The sequence below is a fragment of the Carassius gibelio genome, chromosome B6, assembly GCF_023724105.1.
Source record: "Carassius gibelio isolate Cgi1373 ecotype wild population from Czech Republic chromosome B6, carGib1.2-hapl.c, whole genome shotgun sequence".
NCBI lineage: Eukaryota > Metazoa > Chordata > Actinopteri > Cypriniformes > Cyprinidae > Carassius > Carassius gibelio.
The window spans coordinates 10,451,521-10,468,115 of NC_068401.1; the positions used below are offsets into that span (position 1 = coordinate 10,451,521).

A 16,595-nucleotide genomic window follows, 5' to 3' on the forward strand; every position below is an offset into this window, starting at 1 on the left:
ATTGTAAATAAATATTGTTCTTTTGAACTATACATTAAATAATCATAAAAATGTATAGCAGTTACCACCAATATGAAGAAGTAAACCTTTTTTGTAGTTTATAATATAATATTTTATTTAGAAGCAAATCAGGACATGAATTTTGGGTGATATTTATTTATTTAATTTATTCTTTCTTTTACCAGGAAGGTTCCATTGAGAAATATAATCTCTTCCTCCAGGCAGTCTCAGTCAAGATGGCTACATAAAGTTTCACTTAAAGAACACAATGCACAATTTAAACAACATATACAATAAAATATATTAGGGCTGCACGATTATTAAAAAAATCATAATTGTTAATTATTCCCTTGAAATTGTGATTGCTATTTAATAATTATGATTATCCCAGTTAGCATTGAATTATGTTTATACAATTGTTTGATGCAACTGCATGCCATATTTTTATATGAAAATAAACAAGCTGAAAACACTCTTAACTAATTGGTTTGGTTTCTTCTATGAATTACAAAAAAGTAAATTATTATAATGTTATACTACAACTAAAACTAAAACAATGGAAAGGCCCTTAAGAAAAAAAACATATCTTAAGCATGGAGATTAACATAAGTGGACTTTGAACTATTAATTGCCGCTTTGAACAATTATGTAATTTTAGCATTCATAATTGTAATTGCGATTAGAAATTTGATTAATTGTGCAGCCCTAAAATATATGAAAGATCAATGATAACAGCAGCATGATTCCTTCAGTGCAGCTTGCAGTAGATGGAATTGATTCTAAGTAAAATTATGGCTTGCATATTATTCCATAACCAGAGTGCATAAAGAGAAAAAACACTTTTTAACACGCTCTGAATAAACCCTAGGAACATTCAAATGAGTAACAGTAGTTGATATAGTAAAGATGTACTTGATATAGTAATATGATATAAGACTAGAGATGTAAGTAGTTAGTTTTTTTCCTCACAGTGCCTTTGCAACAAATAATAACATACTAATTATCCTTCTGTGATATAAGCAGGACCAACCATATGATATATAGCATACAATGATGAGTATGCGAACTAGTATTGATTCCAAAAACATAATATACACAGTCCAACTTTTTCTTTTGAAACCAGATCAAATTTGGTGTAATTGTGAAGCAAATCACTGAGCAATGTGATTGCTTGACTTGACAACATATGACCACAGTAATATTTGAAATGTTTTGCAGAAATAATTTCACAGCAAATAATTAAAAAGCCATGTATTCTAAGGACATAACCCTCCATATGTATCATATCATTTGTGATTATGTGTTTTTACAATGTCTCTGTGTCACCCGAGTCTGGCCATATTCGAAATGAGTCCGAAAATATCCTGTGATGCTGAATTCTGGAGTAATGACTGGAGTATTCAGTTAAATAAAAATATTATATTATGTTTTAACTGCAGATGTGGTTCATACAGATCATGTTTTGACTGTGCAATTAACTAAAATCACTCAAAACTACAATGAAACTAACTTAGGAAGAGCACAAAAACTAGTGAAGGAGGCTGCGGGACAAGGTGCAAAAGTTGTAGTCTTAACTGTGAGTATTACATTCTATATATTAGGTTATGAATACTATATTAATATTGGTTTATAAAAAAAATATGGCATTTAATAATCCATTATATATATGTTTGTTTGAAGGAGTGCTTCAACTCCCCTTATGGAACCGGGTTCTTTGCTGAGTATGCTGAGAAGATCCCCGGAGAGTCCACAAAGGTGTTGTCGGAGGCAGCCAAGGATTGTGGGGTCTATTTAGTGGGCGGTGAGACCCTCAGACACAAACCAGCACGTTAGTGTGTTTGATGCCATTCATTTCCATGTCCCTCACATGACTTTGTCTTTGTTGTAGGTTCCATTCCTGAGGAGGAAAGCTGTATAACAGCTGCTTAGTTTTTGGACCTGATGGAAAGTCACTTGTCAAACACAGAAAAGTAAGTGACAGTAAAATCTTTTATAATGTTTCAGAAGATTGTTCTTAAAATTTAGTTGAGTCTTGTTTTTTTTCTGTAGACTATTAGAGTAATGTTATCTATCTCGCTCTCTCTATATATAAACCTGAAAATAAACAGTTTCAGCTGAATTTAAATGTATTAATATAGCAAAATTGTTCAACATTTAGTTAATATTGAAATTTAACAGAATAACTTAACACTTAAGTTGCTTAAGTACTTTAAGATTAAAAACTTTGATTGGTAGATGAACAGTAAAAAAGGTTACCGTAATAGTAAGTTTAAATGACAGCTTTCATGGAAAAGCAGGACTAGCATTCATCTAGGTTGAATTTAATGGAAAGGTTGGACATGGCATGATAACTAATTTGCAAGTGAACTGAAATGTTGTACAAGGCTAAATTATGTCCTTTAATTTCATGTGTATTGCAGGATTATATGTTACTTTGTAAGGAATACTAAATGAAGGATTTTTTTTTTTTTACTTATTAAAAATATTGCTCCAGGATTGGGAAAACATTTCCCACCAGAAAACAATTCTGGAATACCAGTTCTTATTTATAATTTAAGCTATACAAATTAGTGATTCAGCCTCTAAGGAGTGCAAGGGGAGGAAAAATAAACAGTTACATCTCTGTTTTCTGGCTCAGTGACACCGGTTTCGTGCATAGTTGTATGGGTTGGTATGGTAACTGTGCCCTCTTTTCATGCAGGGGTGAAGTTGACAAAAGCTGGGTCAGAGGAGGCTTCTGTATATGCTGACATAGGTGAGTTTGGTAACAGTTGTGTTTAGATCATTAAAAGTAAAAGCTGCACAGAATGTTTAAAACTGCTATTTACAAAAATGCTATTTCAGTAGGCTCTTTATGTTGTGTGGTCCTGTTCATGTAACACGATACAAAAAATAATATACCATCATCAGTGACATCCATTCAGCATGTTAAAATAGTAATAAAACTAAAAAGCTCAAGTATGTTCACTGTTTTAATGCTTCTGTTTGTAAAAGTTATCAGTCACTATAACTAAAAGCAGTAGGTGTGGTTAACCACAGTTAACAGTTTCTGATCAGAATCAGAAAGAGCTTTATTGCCAAGTATGCTTACGCATACAAGGAATTTGTTTTAGTGACATAAGCTTCCAGTACACAGAGACAACAACACAGAAAAAAATAAAAAATAAAAAAACAAAAAAGAGATTTACAAATTGACAAATAAATAAGTGTTTAAACAATTGTGCTATAAATGATAATGGAATAGGATTGAGTGAGATGCAGGAATGTTCTAGGATGGAGGGTTAACAAATAAATATAAGGATATTGCACGTTTATAAGCATAAGTAGGGAACATTTAACTGTTCATGAGGTAGATTGCCTGGGGGAAGAAATTGTTCTTGTGCCTTGCTGTTCTGGTGTTTGTGGCTCTGAGGCGCCGGACAGATGGCAAAAGTTCAAAGATGGGGTGACTTGGATGTGAGGGATCCAGAGTGATTTTCTGAGCCCTTTTCCTCACTCTGGATGTATACAGTTCTTGAAGGGTGGGCAGGGGAGCACAATGAAACTAACTTAGGAAGAGCACAAAAACTAGTGAAGGAGGCTGCGGGACAAGGTGCAAAAGTTGTAGTCTTAACTGTGAGTATTACATTCTATATATTAGGTTATGAATACTATATTAATATTGGTTTATAAAAAATTCCAATAATCCTTTCAGCAGTCCGAACAGTTCTCTGTAGTCTTCTGATGTCTGATTTTGTTGCTGAACCAAACCAGACAGTTATTGAAGTACAGAGGACAGACTCAATGACGGCCGAGTAGAACTGTTTTAGCAGCTCCTGTGGCAGGTTAAACTTCCTCAGCTGGCGAAGGAAATACAACCTTTGCTGGGCCTTTTTAACAATGGAGTCAATGTGATTGTCCCACTTCAGGTCCTGAGAGATGGTGGTTCCCAGGAATCTGAATGACTCCACTGCAGTCACAGTGCTGTTCATGATGGTGAGTGGGGAAAGTGCAGGTGGGTTTCTCCTAAAGTCCACGATCATCTCCACTGTTTTGAGCGTGTTCAGCTCCAGGTTGTTAAGACTGCACCAGACAGCCAGCTGCTCAACCTCTTGTCTGTAAGCAGACTCATCACGGTCCTGGATGAGGCCGATGACTGTAGTGTCGTCTGCAAACTTCAGGAGCTTGACAGAGGGGTCTTTAGAGGTGCAGTCGTTGGTGTACAGAGAGAAGAGCAGAGGGGAGAGAACACATCCCTGAGGGGCACCAGTGTTGGTGGAGCAGCTGTTTGATGTGAATTTCCCCAGTCTCACTAACTGTTGCCTATCTGTCAGAAAGCTGGTGATCCACTGACAGATAGAGCTAGGAACAGAGAGCTGGGTCAGTTTGGTCTGAAGGGCTGTTGGGATGATGGTGTTGAATGCCGAACTAAAGTCCACAAATAGGATCCTCACATAAGTCCCTGTTTTGTCCAGATGTTTCAGGATGAAGTGCAATCCCATGTTGATTGCATTATCCACGGACCTGTTTGCTTGGTAAGCAAACTGGAGGGGGTCCAGTAAGGGTCCAGTGATGTCCTTCAGATAAGCCAGAACCAGTTTTTCAAACGACTTCATGACGACAGACGTTAGAGCCACAGGTCTGTAGTCGTTAAGTTCTGCTATCTTGGGTTTCTTTGGGATGGGGATGATGGTGGAGCGTTTGAAGCAGGAAGGCACTTCACACAACTCCAGGGATCTGTTGAAGATCTGTGAAAAGATGGGGGCCAGCTGGTCAGCACAGATTTTCAGACAGGCTGGTGTAACACCATCTGGGCCTGGTGCTTTTCTTCTTTTGTTCTTCTTGAAGACCTGGCGCACATCATCTTCACAGATTTGTGTACAGGTGGGATTGCAGGATGTGTTAATGGTTGTGTAGGGAGATGGTCAGAATGGGTGATGGGGGTTTCAAATCTGCAATAAAACTCATTCAGGTCGTTAGCAAGTCGTTGATTAGCCTCAGTGCAAGGGGATGGTGTCTTGTAGTTTGTGATGGCTCTTAGACCTCTCCACACTGAAGTTGAGTCGTTGGAAGTAAACTGGTCTTGCAACTTTTTAGCGTAGGTCTTTTTAGCCGCTCTGATCTCTTTGTTCAGTGTGTTCCTGGCCTGATTGTACAAGACCCTGTCCCCATTTCTGTAGGCATCCTCTTTGGCCTGACGAAGATGTCTGAGTTTTACTGTAAACCATGGCTTATCATTGTTGAATGTTAAATAAGTCCTGGTAGGAATGCATATATCCTTACAGAAACTAATATAGGATGTTACGGTCTCTGTGAGTTCGTCCAGATCGGTGGTAGCAGCTTCAAAAACACTCCAATCAGTGAGGTCAAAACAAGATTGTAAATCCTGCTCTGTTTCGCTGGTCCATCTCTTCACAGTCCTTACTACAGGTTTAGCAGATTTAAGTTTTTGCTTGTAGGACGGTATAAGATGAACCAGACAGTGATCAGAACGTCCCAAAGCTGCTCGTGGAACAGAGTGATATGCATCCTTTATTGTGGTGTAACAGTGATCCAATATATTACTGTCTCTGGTGGGACATGTAACATGCTGTCTGTATTTTGGCAGTGCACGGGAGAGATTGGCTTTGTTAAAGTCCCCAAGAATGATTAAAACAGAGTCCGGGTGTTGTTGTTCTGTGTCTGTGATCTGATCAGCAAGTTTCTGTAAAGCTGAGCTCACATGCGCTTGCGGAGGGATATAAACACTGACCAGAATGAACGAATGAAACTCCCGCGGCGAATAGAACGGCTTGCAGTTGACAAACTGCATTTTTAAATCAGGACAGCACATCTTCTTTAACACAGTTACATCTGTACACCACCGTTCATTGATGTAAAAGCATGTCCCGCCGCCGCGTGATTTCCCCGTTGATTCTGATTCAGACATTTGATTTATTGTCAGGAACAAATGCAATACAGTTTGTACTTTTAGTACTAATCTTGTTGTATGTACAATACAACGATTTGAATTATGCTTCCCTGAAGCTTTTAATTTACACTTTCTTTGATAGAACACTGAACACATTACACAGTGATTAATATAACTGTGAAAATATAAAAACTGAAAATGCAGTGCTAAAATAGTCTTTCTGCCATATTCAGCAATGCTGAATATATTAAAATATATTTTAATTATACTTAGTTTCAAACATAACCCCTTAACAGATAATAAAGAGAATGACATGGCAGTTGACTAAATTACTAATAAAGTAACAAATACAGTATTTGTGCTCCACCCTGTCCAACTATTTCAGGTTAAACAGGTTTAAATTATGAAAGGGTTTTTTGTGTGTGTGCTCTTTCCAGACAACATAACTTGTTGGGGATATTTATCATGGTCTAAACATTTAGATATCTAATCCAAACATCTTAAAATAATTCAGCTATATTTTTAGATGTTTAATAATGAATGTGTTTGAGCTGTTATGTATTTGGAAGACAGATACATTCATATTCTTTGCTTGATATGTTTTATTCTATCGTATGCAGTTGCAGGTCTTTTGTTTAGCTGATTGTATTAGAAAAGGAGGATATTCAATATAAGAAAAGCTTAAACCAGTGGTTTTGAATGAAGTTTGCGCCATCTCGAGCTGATTCATCCTCTGAAATCACTTCCAGTATTCCAGTATTTCTAAACCATGTTACACATCAGTCTTAGGACTGGAAGCCCATTGCTCCACATCGAACAAAATCATGTCATTGCCCTCCTAAAATGAATCATCTGCAACACAATGGAATGGTCGTAGTATAACAAAGTCACACAGATCATCAAGTATATAGAATTTCCACATTTCCATTTCTTTATTTTTCGATCTCTGGCCCAATTTCTGATTACTGTATTGCTCACATCTTACATCACTGACTCAGCAGGTTGTTTTTTATGACGCAGGATATGGCTGTGTCTGCTCAGATGTTATTAAAACACTGGTTTCTTTACCATTCACTTCATTCTCTCTCAATAAAGTAGGATAGCTGAAATTACCAACAAATACATGGAATGAATGCTTGAAATCAAAATAGGCATCAGAACAAGAAGTCAAAATAGCTAGCCTGGATGTATTAAATATTGGATCCTTACCTGCTAGTGAAATAGAAAGGGCAAACCAGAGAGCTTCTATTTTGACCAAGAAGCCTAAAATTTGTGGTGTGTGTGTGTTGGGGGTTGGGGGGATTTTGGGGGGATTCTGTGATAAATGACCAATATATATATATATATATATATTATATATAGGGTTATTATATATATACAATATATATATATATATTAGGGCTGCACGATATTGGGAAAAATTTACATTGCGATATTTTATTTTTCTGCGATATATATTGCGATATGAAATAAAAAAATATTCTTACAAACAAAAATGGGGTGAGCAAAACTTACATTCTCATTTTAAATGATTTAAACATCGACACCATCGTTTCAATTGATTGATATGCGCGAGAGAGAGCAAGACAGCGCTCGTGTTGTTTGAAGACTTTGAGCGTACGGCCGGGGCTTGCTTTGCGCACGCGCTCTCTCTCTCAGGCCGGTGACAGGTGCAATATAAATAGGCGTCGGGTCTATTTCTAGCATGCACGTGTTTTCCGCGCGGCTTGAGCCGCACCTGAGACGCGCGTCTCATGCAGGCAGTTTGCAAGCTCTAACCTGTTAACATGGGAGCCGAATTAAAAACGGACACGCCACGCAGCTGAGACGCTTGCGCCACGCATCTAGTGTGTCGCCGGCCGGCCGCGCGCTCGCGCTCTCTCGCGCTCTCTCTCGCTCTCTCTCTCTCTCTCGCGCGCGCGCTCTTTGGCCCATACAGTTATTGAATAACGGTCAACTACGACAGCCTACATCGCACATCCTGCGAATTTGTACATCGCGATATCGATGCTTAAACAACACATCGTGCAGCCCTATATACACACACACACACACACACACACATTCCTCGTCCATAATTTTTTTTTTTATATAAAAATAAAGAAAATTACTAACTATAAGACAAACACAACAGATACAAATTAAATATTTAACCAGCTGTCTCTTACCGAATTAATGTAGTTACACACTGACACATATATCTGGTTTTCAATCACCTGTTCACGTTCACTTAAGCCATACTCCACACGACGAACATTTTGACAGCAGGGTGTGTATTTGACAGTAAAGGCACAAGGTGAACTTCTGTTCTTGGGTGACAGAACACTTCTACCACTTGCTCTGATCACCCAGTTGTAAAGAAATGTGGAAATATGGGACAAAACATGATCTTTTTTTTTTTTTTTTTAATAAGTCAGGACACTAAAAATTGAGCTGAAATACGGGGCTGTCCTGGGAAAAACAGGACGTCTGGTCACCCTATTAGATTGTACTTTTTGGCTGATAAACCAAAAATGTGCCAAACTGCCTACATGGAAAGACCCAGACTTGAATTTAACTTTCTGGTGATTTAAACTGTAATAAAGCACTTAATAAAAATTTAAAATGATTAAATAAAATAAAAAAGTAAAATAAATATGATTTCTTTTTTTATATTAACTTGTGTGCAGTTAAATTGTTTTTCAAAAAGTACCACATTGATCATATAGCCAACTCGATTTAAATTACTCTTTTTAGAATTTAAAAATGTACATGAGAGTTAATTATACTAAATTGCATGCTACAAAATACTACAGGGTCTGCGACCCTGCATGTTTCTTGTTTTTAAAGACACACACAATGCTGATATTATGTAACTATTATTCCTACAAAGTCCAGCCTCCATATCAAATTATCATAACCAATTAATATTCAACACAAAGAGTTGCACATTTTTATTTTAAAGCTGTTGTCATGCAGTGGACTGAGGACTATAGACTGTATGACCCTAACCCATAACATTTAGTTTTGATGGTATAAATGAATAAATTTTGGTTAGGTTTTGTCATGTAACGTTGCATCATCAGTTCGCTCAACCGTGGCACTGATCACGTGACCCACTACGCCCCTGAGCGATCACCAATCCACTCCATTCCCTTCTACTACACATACAGTGATTGGTGTACAAAGGTTTTGTTGCTTCAACCCTCCTGTGTGATGTAAATAATTTACAGTAAGAGAGAGCTATTCACTCTTCTGTGATTTCAGGGAACCGGTATCTCATCGTCGGTCATATCCGGAGCACACATGGCTTCACAAAGGCAGGACGACAGCTCAGCCGGCTACCAGCCGCTCTTTAAATCATTCGCTACAGACGCGATCCACGTTGGTTCAGAGCCGGAGCAGTGGAACTCTAGAGCCGTAGTGCCTCCTATTTCGCTCTCTACTACCTTTAAACAACACGGACCCGGGAAACATGCGGTAAGCCATTGAGCCATTTTGTTAGAATTTGATATTGAAAATATATTAAGTGTTTCGTGTTAACCTGATATTTGAGTATGTACGCTAGATTGTGATGATTTTACTTGATCGAGTGACAAACTCGCGATTGTTTCTTTGATTAGCAACTCTCACGCGCGGCTTCCATATATGGATTTGACGAATTTTGATGGCCTTTGTGTTAAAGGAAAATTTGTATTATTATTATTATACAGTTTTATATATATATATATATATATATATATATATATATATATATATATATATATATATATATATATGCCAAGCGTAACTAAGTTAAAGACATGTAGGTTTTGAGTTAATACTGTGCTTATGTCACAGTGACAAAGCATCTCATATCCTGCTGAAAAACCAGTTAAATGGGCTTACTGGTTTTAAACGGTCTACCAGGCTGGTGTTGTGGTTGGTTTTAGAGGGACATTGGGCACTTGGCCTATCCAAGCTGAAAGACCAGCAAGCTATTTAGGCTGGCTTAAAGTGTCTTTATGTAGAACTTTGTTGGAAAATCCCAACCAAGCCAGGCCTTTTATTTTATTCAGTGATTTAACAAAATATACTTGACGTTTAAACACCACCACAGGTTAAGGTCAAGTATTTCATTATTATGCTCAATTGCCTTCTAAAAGAAATGTAATTAGCTGGATTTGGTGGTTTCAGGCTGGTCTTAGTTTACCAAACTCCTCTGGAACCATTCAAAAACTATAATGTATACTGTATAGGATACCTTTTGACAATAGTTGTTACTGATTACATCAGCAAAGACTCTGCAAGTTGACTATTAACAACATGTCTCTTGGTAAAGGAGTTACACAACAATCTGTTTTTAACTCGAGAGTTTTGTGTGGATTTACATACTGAAGTGTGTTTTTTCCCCCCTTTATTTCTCACTCACAGATTTGACATTTTATTTGCACAATTCAAAACAAGCATTTTGAATTTCACTTTTCTAATATTTCATCTGCCAGGGTTTTGAGTACAGCAGGAGTGGAAATCCCACGAGAAACTGTCTTGAGAGAGCAGTTGCTGCTTTGGATGGTGCACAATACTGTGAGTCCGTCACCAACACATTTATATGATATGCTATATGACATTGCCATAACCTAAAGCTCTGTCTGACTTTTCTGATAGGTCTCGCGCTTTCCTCTGGATTGGCTGCAACTTTGACCATCACACATCTTTTTAAGGCTGGAGATGGAATTTTGTGCATGAATGATGTTTATGGAGGTGAGTTACTGATTCTAAGAATGAATGAAATGATGGTTGGGCTTCATAAAAAGGCAGTGAAAAGCTGATATTCTTACTGAGACTGTCTTGTTCTTTCTACCAGGAACTAACCGTTATTTCAGAAAAATAGCTGCGGAAGTTGGCTTTGATATCTCTTTTGCTGACCTCACAAAGCTAGAGGAGCTAAAAGCAGCTCTAAAACCAAATACAAAGGTACACCTGACAGACAGCATTAGAAAATTACTGTGTGAAAGAAGGCTGAATGAGTAATTATTTGCTTAAAAAGCTTTGAGAAGTACCACTCTTAACTGAAATGGCATATTAAATGTTCTGATTTCTACAGATGGTGTGGATTGAAACACCCACAAACCCTACAATGAAGGTTGTGGACATCAAGGGCTGTGCAGATATTGTCCATGAGTACAACAAGGACATAATTGTGGTTGTGGACAACACTTTCATGTCAGCCTACTTCCAGGTATGAACATTTGCATTATTTTAATACATAACCCAGTGCTGCTCATTTTTTAATGTATGAATATTCGGAGAACTCGGTGACATTACTATGTCCAGAAAGCAACAACTTAATCTTTCACGCTATGCTACTAATTAAAAAGTGAGTTAATAAAGTTAAAAACACATTGTGTACAGTTGACTTTATAAGAGTATTATAAGAGTCCAGACAGTGCAGGGATAGAGTTTCCTTGTACAGAAACTAGATTATGATGCAATTATTTCACCATTTTTCTCGTTCCTGGAACAGCGCCCCCTTGCACTTGGAGCAGACATCTGCATGAACTCTGCAACAAAGTACATGAATGGTAAAAATAAATACAAAAATTACTTCAGCCTTTTGTATAACTGAAACTTTGTTGATCAAAATGAAAATGATCCATGTTATTCCAGGACACAGTGATGTTGTGATGGGACTGATTTCTCTCAGCCGTGATGACATGTATGAACGACTGAAGTTTTTGCAGAATGGTAAGACTCTATTAACTTAAACTGAAACCTTTAAGAAACAAGTGTGAAAATCTGTTGACGTCCTAATTTACTGCGAACAGTTCTTCTCTTTATGGCATGACTTTGTGACTCAAGATCAAAAGGGCTGTATAATTATATAAGATTTATTTTACAAGCAGTTTATAGCATGTGAATATTTTTTTTCTTTGCCCTTTGAAATAAAGCTAAATTATTGAACCCTACCAACAATAGGGAACAGACTATACATGTATATTTATTTGTATTGTATGTGTGTGTGTGTCTATATATATATATATATATATATAAGTTTGGGATCAGTAAGATTTTAATGTATTTGATCAAATAAATGTAGCCTTGATGAGCATAAGAGACTTCTTTAAAAAACATTACAAGTCTTACTGATCCCAATCTCTTGAACAGCTGTGTGCGTGTGTGCGCGTGTGTGTGTGTGTGTGTGTGTGTGTGTATACACACACACACACACACACACACACACATGCACAGATGCTTCTTTATATATTTGAACTATATATTTGAATATATATGAACTATAATCTTAATAATCCAAAAGTTACACAAAAAAATCAATTTGTGATGTGCTAAACCTGATTGGTGTTGTAAAATAAGCTTTGATTTCTTTTTTCTTTTTTTTTATCTTTTTCTTTTTTAATCAGATAATCTCAAGGCCAGAGAATCATAGTACACTGATCTTATCAATGAAGAGTGTTAAAGGTTCAGCTCAGTGTTATCAGTGTCAAGTTTTGTTTTAACATGCCCACATAACTCTATTGGGGGTCTTCTCTAACGGACAAGAAAAATTTACTTAATTCACTTGAAAATAAAGTAAATTGTCTTCAGGTGAAAGTAATATCATATATTAACATCTGGCAATATTTCCCTTTTTTGTTTCATGTACCCTCATTGAAAAAGATAATTTCCTTCATTCCCTCTTGATTTCGAAGTACATGGCTCAGAAACAGTTTCAGGAAAACCTTTTTCTTTGAATATTATTGCTATATCCTTTATTTTAATGTGATTTTTAAATGAGCTAATTCAGGGGTTGGCAAGTTTGGTCCTAGACAGCTGCAGCCCTGCAGAGTTCAGCTTCAACCCTAATCAAACACACCTGAACAAGCTCATCAATGTCTTCAGGCTACAGGCAGGTAAGGCCGGGCATACACTGTGCGATTTTCATCCGATTTTGAGCTGAATTCTGACTCGTTTGTCATGCAGTGTTCGCCTTTTTTCCTTTTTTTTTTTTTTTTGTTGAACGTTTCAGCACACAGAATTGCGCATATCACCAAAGCAGTGCGTTTATCCCTGGAAAGCATGTTTATTCAGAAACCACCACAAACATACGTGTTGATTCCTCACGTATAGTGTGAGCAGTCAAATCGCAACTCGACGATCGGACCGTACAGTGAGCGCATAAAAATCGTGAGCTTTGGCTTTACATCGCATGCGATCTACTCGTAGAGTGTGAGTTGGTACCTTGCTGAAATCGCATAGTGTATGCCCACCTCAAGGTTTTTTTTCAGGGTTGGAGCTGAACTCTGCAGGACTGCGGCTGTATAGGACCAAACTTGCCTGGGGCCGAACTTGCCTACCCTTGGTCTAATTACTGAACGTATAATTTGCGCAAGTTATAATTTTATCAATTTCATCCCATACCTCCCACCTGTCACACTGCTACAGTCCTGATGTGGAACCTTCTGCTTTCTGTAAGGTTCTTATTGCAATTACATCAGATTGGAGATTTATCTCCGATTGTGACATTAAAAACATGCCAACTGCAAAGTGGAAGTAGAACTTTTAAAGTTGGTTTTGATCTCTCTTCCTCCTTGTTTACTTCAGCTCTCGGGGCCGTGCCTTCTCCATTTGACTGTTATATGTGCAATCGGGGTCTGAAGACACTTCATGTGAGAATGAAGCAGCACTTTAAGAACGCAATGGCTGCGGCACAGTTTCTGGAGGCCGACCCAAGAGTGGACAGAGTCATCTTCCCAGGTGTCTGTGATATTATTGTGACTTCGTATAGAAGTGTATGTTGGGTGATTTTGACATAGAGGTAATTGCTCAGATAATCCATCTGAATATAAAAATAGTAAATGTTTGGATGAGTCAAATGGATTTTTTTTTAATGATGTAAAACTTTTGAATAGTAGTGTAGGTGCTTCATTTGTATGATACAACCATTGGTCAACCTTCAATTGATATTCCAGTCGGATTTAACTGACTCTTTTCCTTCAGGTCTTCCATCCCACCCTCAGCATGAGCTGACGAAGAGGCAGTGCACAGGATGTCCTGGGATGATCACCTTCTACATCAAGGGAAAACTGGAGCACGCCTCAACTTTCCTCAGCAGTCTGAAGGTGCTTTGTAGCTTCATATAGTTTGAAAATCTTTTACGTCTTACATTTTTAAAGAAACTATATTGTGTTTTGCATTCCAGTTGTTTGCACTTGCTGAAAGTCTTGGCGGTTATGAGAGTCTAGCGGAGCACCCGTAAGTATATCCAAATCCACTGACTGTTCTGAAGGAAAATCCGATTTAAATCCAGAGCATACAGAAAATAAACATTAAGTATATTACCTTTTTTTTTTTGCATTTAAGCGCTAAAAGTCTGAGAGGCTTATTTTGGATTTCCTCTAGGGGGCGTGAGAGCTTTAATGTAACAGTAAAAAGAAATGGAAGAAACAACACTTGTTTTCCCAGCAGTTTGCTTCATTGTAGAAGATTATTTAGCAGGAAATAATGGAACATTTATAGTTATAGTAATCCGCTTTCAATATAACGAAGTTAAGGTTAATCATCTCTAGGAACATCACTGTGATATGTTTATGATATTTATGGTTCACAAGTAATTCACTAACATTTTTTCTAAATAAGTGTTCTTGAATTTTAACCTTTTCCGATTTTACCGTGAGTTATCTTTGAAAAATGAAAAAAGAAAAAAAAAACTTTTTGTGGGAAACATTTCATCCACCTCCATTTCCAATAATGTTGCATCTCTTGTTTTTCAGAGCGATTATGACTCATGCTTCAGTGTCTGAGGATGAGAGGAAAGAGCTGGGCATTAGCGATACGCTCATCCGTTTGTCTGTGGGCCTGGAGGATGAAGAAGATATTATTGCAGACCTAGACCAAGCCCTCGCTGCTGCAGTGAGTATTTCAGTAGACCTCAACATTTACAATAGTACAGTACAATATTAATAAGGTTTTTATTTCAAATAAATGCTGTTTTATTTTAACTTTCTTTGTAACATCATAACAAATATATCACAGTTTTCATAGAGTATAGACCCCAATTTTTTTCCAACAAACACTTGGAGTCTCACCAGTCCTAAACAGATCTACAGATCACCAGTGCATTATGTGTATATGACCTTGTGTGCATTTCTATTTGTAGATTATCAGTTTCAGACCAAAGGTGCTTTCATGCATTTAATGGTGCATCCTCATGTAAATTGATTTTATTCCCTGAAATATGTTTTTTTTTAAGCTTGTGTCAACATAGAGATCATTTAGGCCCATAAAAGTTAATGAACCATCTCTGAAAGCGCAGGCCATTTCCCCTCTCTCTAAAATGCACTGTTCCAGGAAACCAAGGTAAATCAGCTTAGGTCAGAGTTATTCCTATAGAAACGTGTTTGTGAGGAGAAAGCTAGGGGTTTGTGGGCTGTGCGGTCTCTCTGGAAGCCTGCTCGCTCTGTTGGATGTCTGTCTTTGAGCGTGATATCGCAGCAGTGCAGACATGTGAGCAGATGCTTATTAGAAAGCAGAGGTGGAGCACTATAGATCGATAAGATTCATTCACCCTGTTATTGTGAAGGTCTAGTGATCGTGTCTCTGAGGTGAGCAATACAGTGCCAGCCCTACAGTTCCATATTTGATCCCTTAAGATGTGCTTTTCTGCTCACCTGAAGAGAATGGAAATGAATCCAGTTGCTATCCAATATCCCTTTGAGATCATTACAACAAGAGCTTTTGTGATTTGCGGTGTGTTTTAATTTGATGACATACGTTCTGAGGGGCTGAATTCCATTAGGTCCTGGCACGCAGTTTTCCTCCGAGAGTTATAGATCTTCAGTCTCCTCCATCCTTTCTGAAAACCGTAGGTTAATTATCTGCACTTTTGTGAGGTTAAGAGCTGTCATTAAAAAAAAAAAAAGTCTGAATATGCTAATTTTAACAGCATTTATTGAACCACTCTCTGCGGTGAGCTTCAAATTGTGGCTCCGTGCTGTTTCAACCAGTTGATAGAGACTGTGGGGCGCTGGCTAGTGAGCTGAGGACAAAACTTACGGTGATATATACAGTATATGAATGGATAGATAGACAGATATGTACTACTTGCAAAAAGTTAGGGATATTTGACTTTCGGGTGAAATTTATGGAAAATATAAAAAGTTCATGGTACAGTGATATTATATCATGAAAGTAAGCCATTTAAGTAGAATCATGTAATGGTAATTTCTTTATCTCAAACAATTTATTGAAACAAAAGCTAACAACAGTGGTGGGTATACCACAACAAAAAATGTCAGTGTCTCAATAACTTGTCATGCGTCCTTGAGCATCAGTTACAGATGACAACAATGTCTCATGCTGTTCGCAATCCGACTTCTTGTCTGCTGAGGGATGGCATTCCTCTCTTCTTGAAATGCTGCCCGTAGGTCATTGAGGTTCTCCGGTGCAGGGTTTTCATTATTCCTAGTGAATGGGTGAAAACTCCCTCCCGGGTGACACTACTCCAATAACAGACCATGCAAAATGTCCAAAATAATAATATCTTTAAAATATTGCCAAGTAATGTTGCAACCTTGCAAACAAAAATTAAATCAGAGAAGGATTTTAACTGTAAGCGACACAAGCATACGCAAAAAAAAGGAACAATAATGTTCAAAATGTTCAGAGGACTGTTTCTTTCTTTTCCTGCCTGTAATTATTATAATTTTATATACTTTTTTTTTTTAACATACGTTGTCTATGACTATGA

General features: G+C 37.4%; 1 protein-coding gene across 3 annotated transcripts in view; it reads left to right on the plus strand.

Moving 5' to 3' along the window:
• Positions 1-1,914: 1,914 nt before the first annotated feature.
• Positions 1,915-16,595, plus strand: part of LOC127959445 (cystathionine gamma-lyase) — a 48,717-nt gene continuing 34,036 nt past the window's right edge. The window contains exons 1-13 of one of the 3 annotated variants that reach the window (XM_052558634.1): positions 1,915-1,970; positions 2,702-2,755; positions 9,137-9,349; positions 10,354-10,435; positions 10,517-10,612; positions 10,716-10,825; positions 10,956-11,090; positions 11,376-11,433; positions 11,519-11,596; positions 13,451-13,603; positions 13,847-13,968; positions 14,049-14,101; positions 14,620-14,758. In XM_052558634.1, the coding sequence (XP_052414594.1) occupies positions 9,176-9,349; positions 10,354-10,435; positions 10,517-10,612; positions 10,716-10,825; positions 10,956-11,090; positions 11,376-11,433; positions 11,519-11,596; positions 13,451-13,603; positions 13,847-13,968; positions 14,049-14,101; positions 14,620-14,758 (1,200 nt within the window). In that variant the 5' untranslated portion in view covers positions 1,915-1,970; positions 2,702-2,755; positions 9,137-9,175. Of the gene's footprint in view, positions 1,971-2,701; positions 2,756-9,032; positions 9,350-10,353; positions 10,436-10,516; positions 10,613-10,715; positions 10,826-10,955; positions 11,091-11,375; positions 11,434-11,518; positions 11,597-13,450; positions 13,604-13,846; positions 13,969-14,048; positions 14,102-14,619; positions 14,759-16,595 lie in introns of those variants that run through there. The other 2 variants (XM_052558636.1, XM_052558635.1) reach the window with 2 other exon arrangements.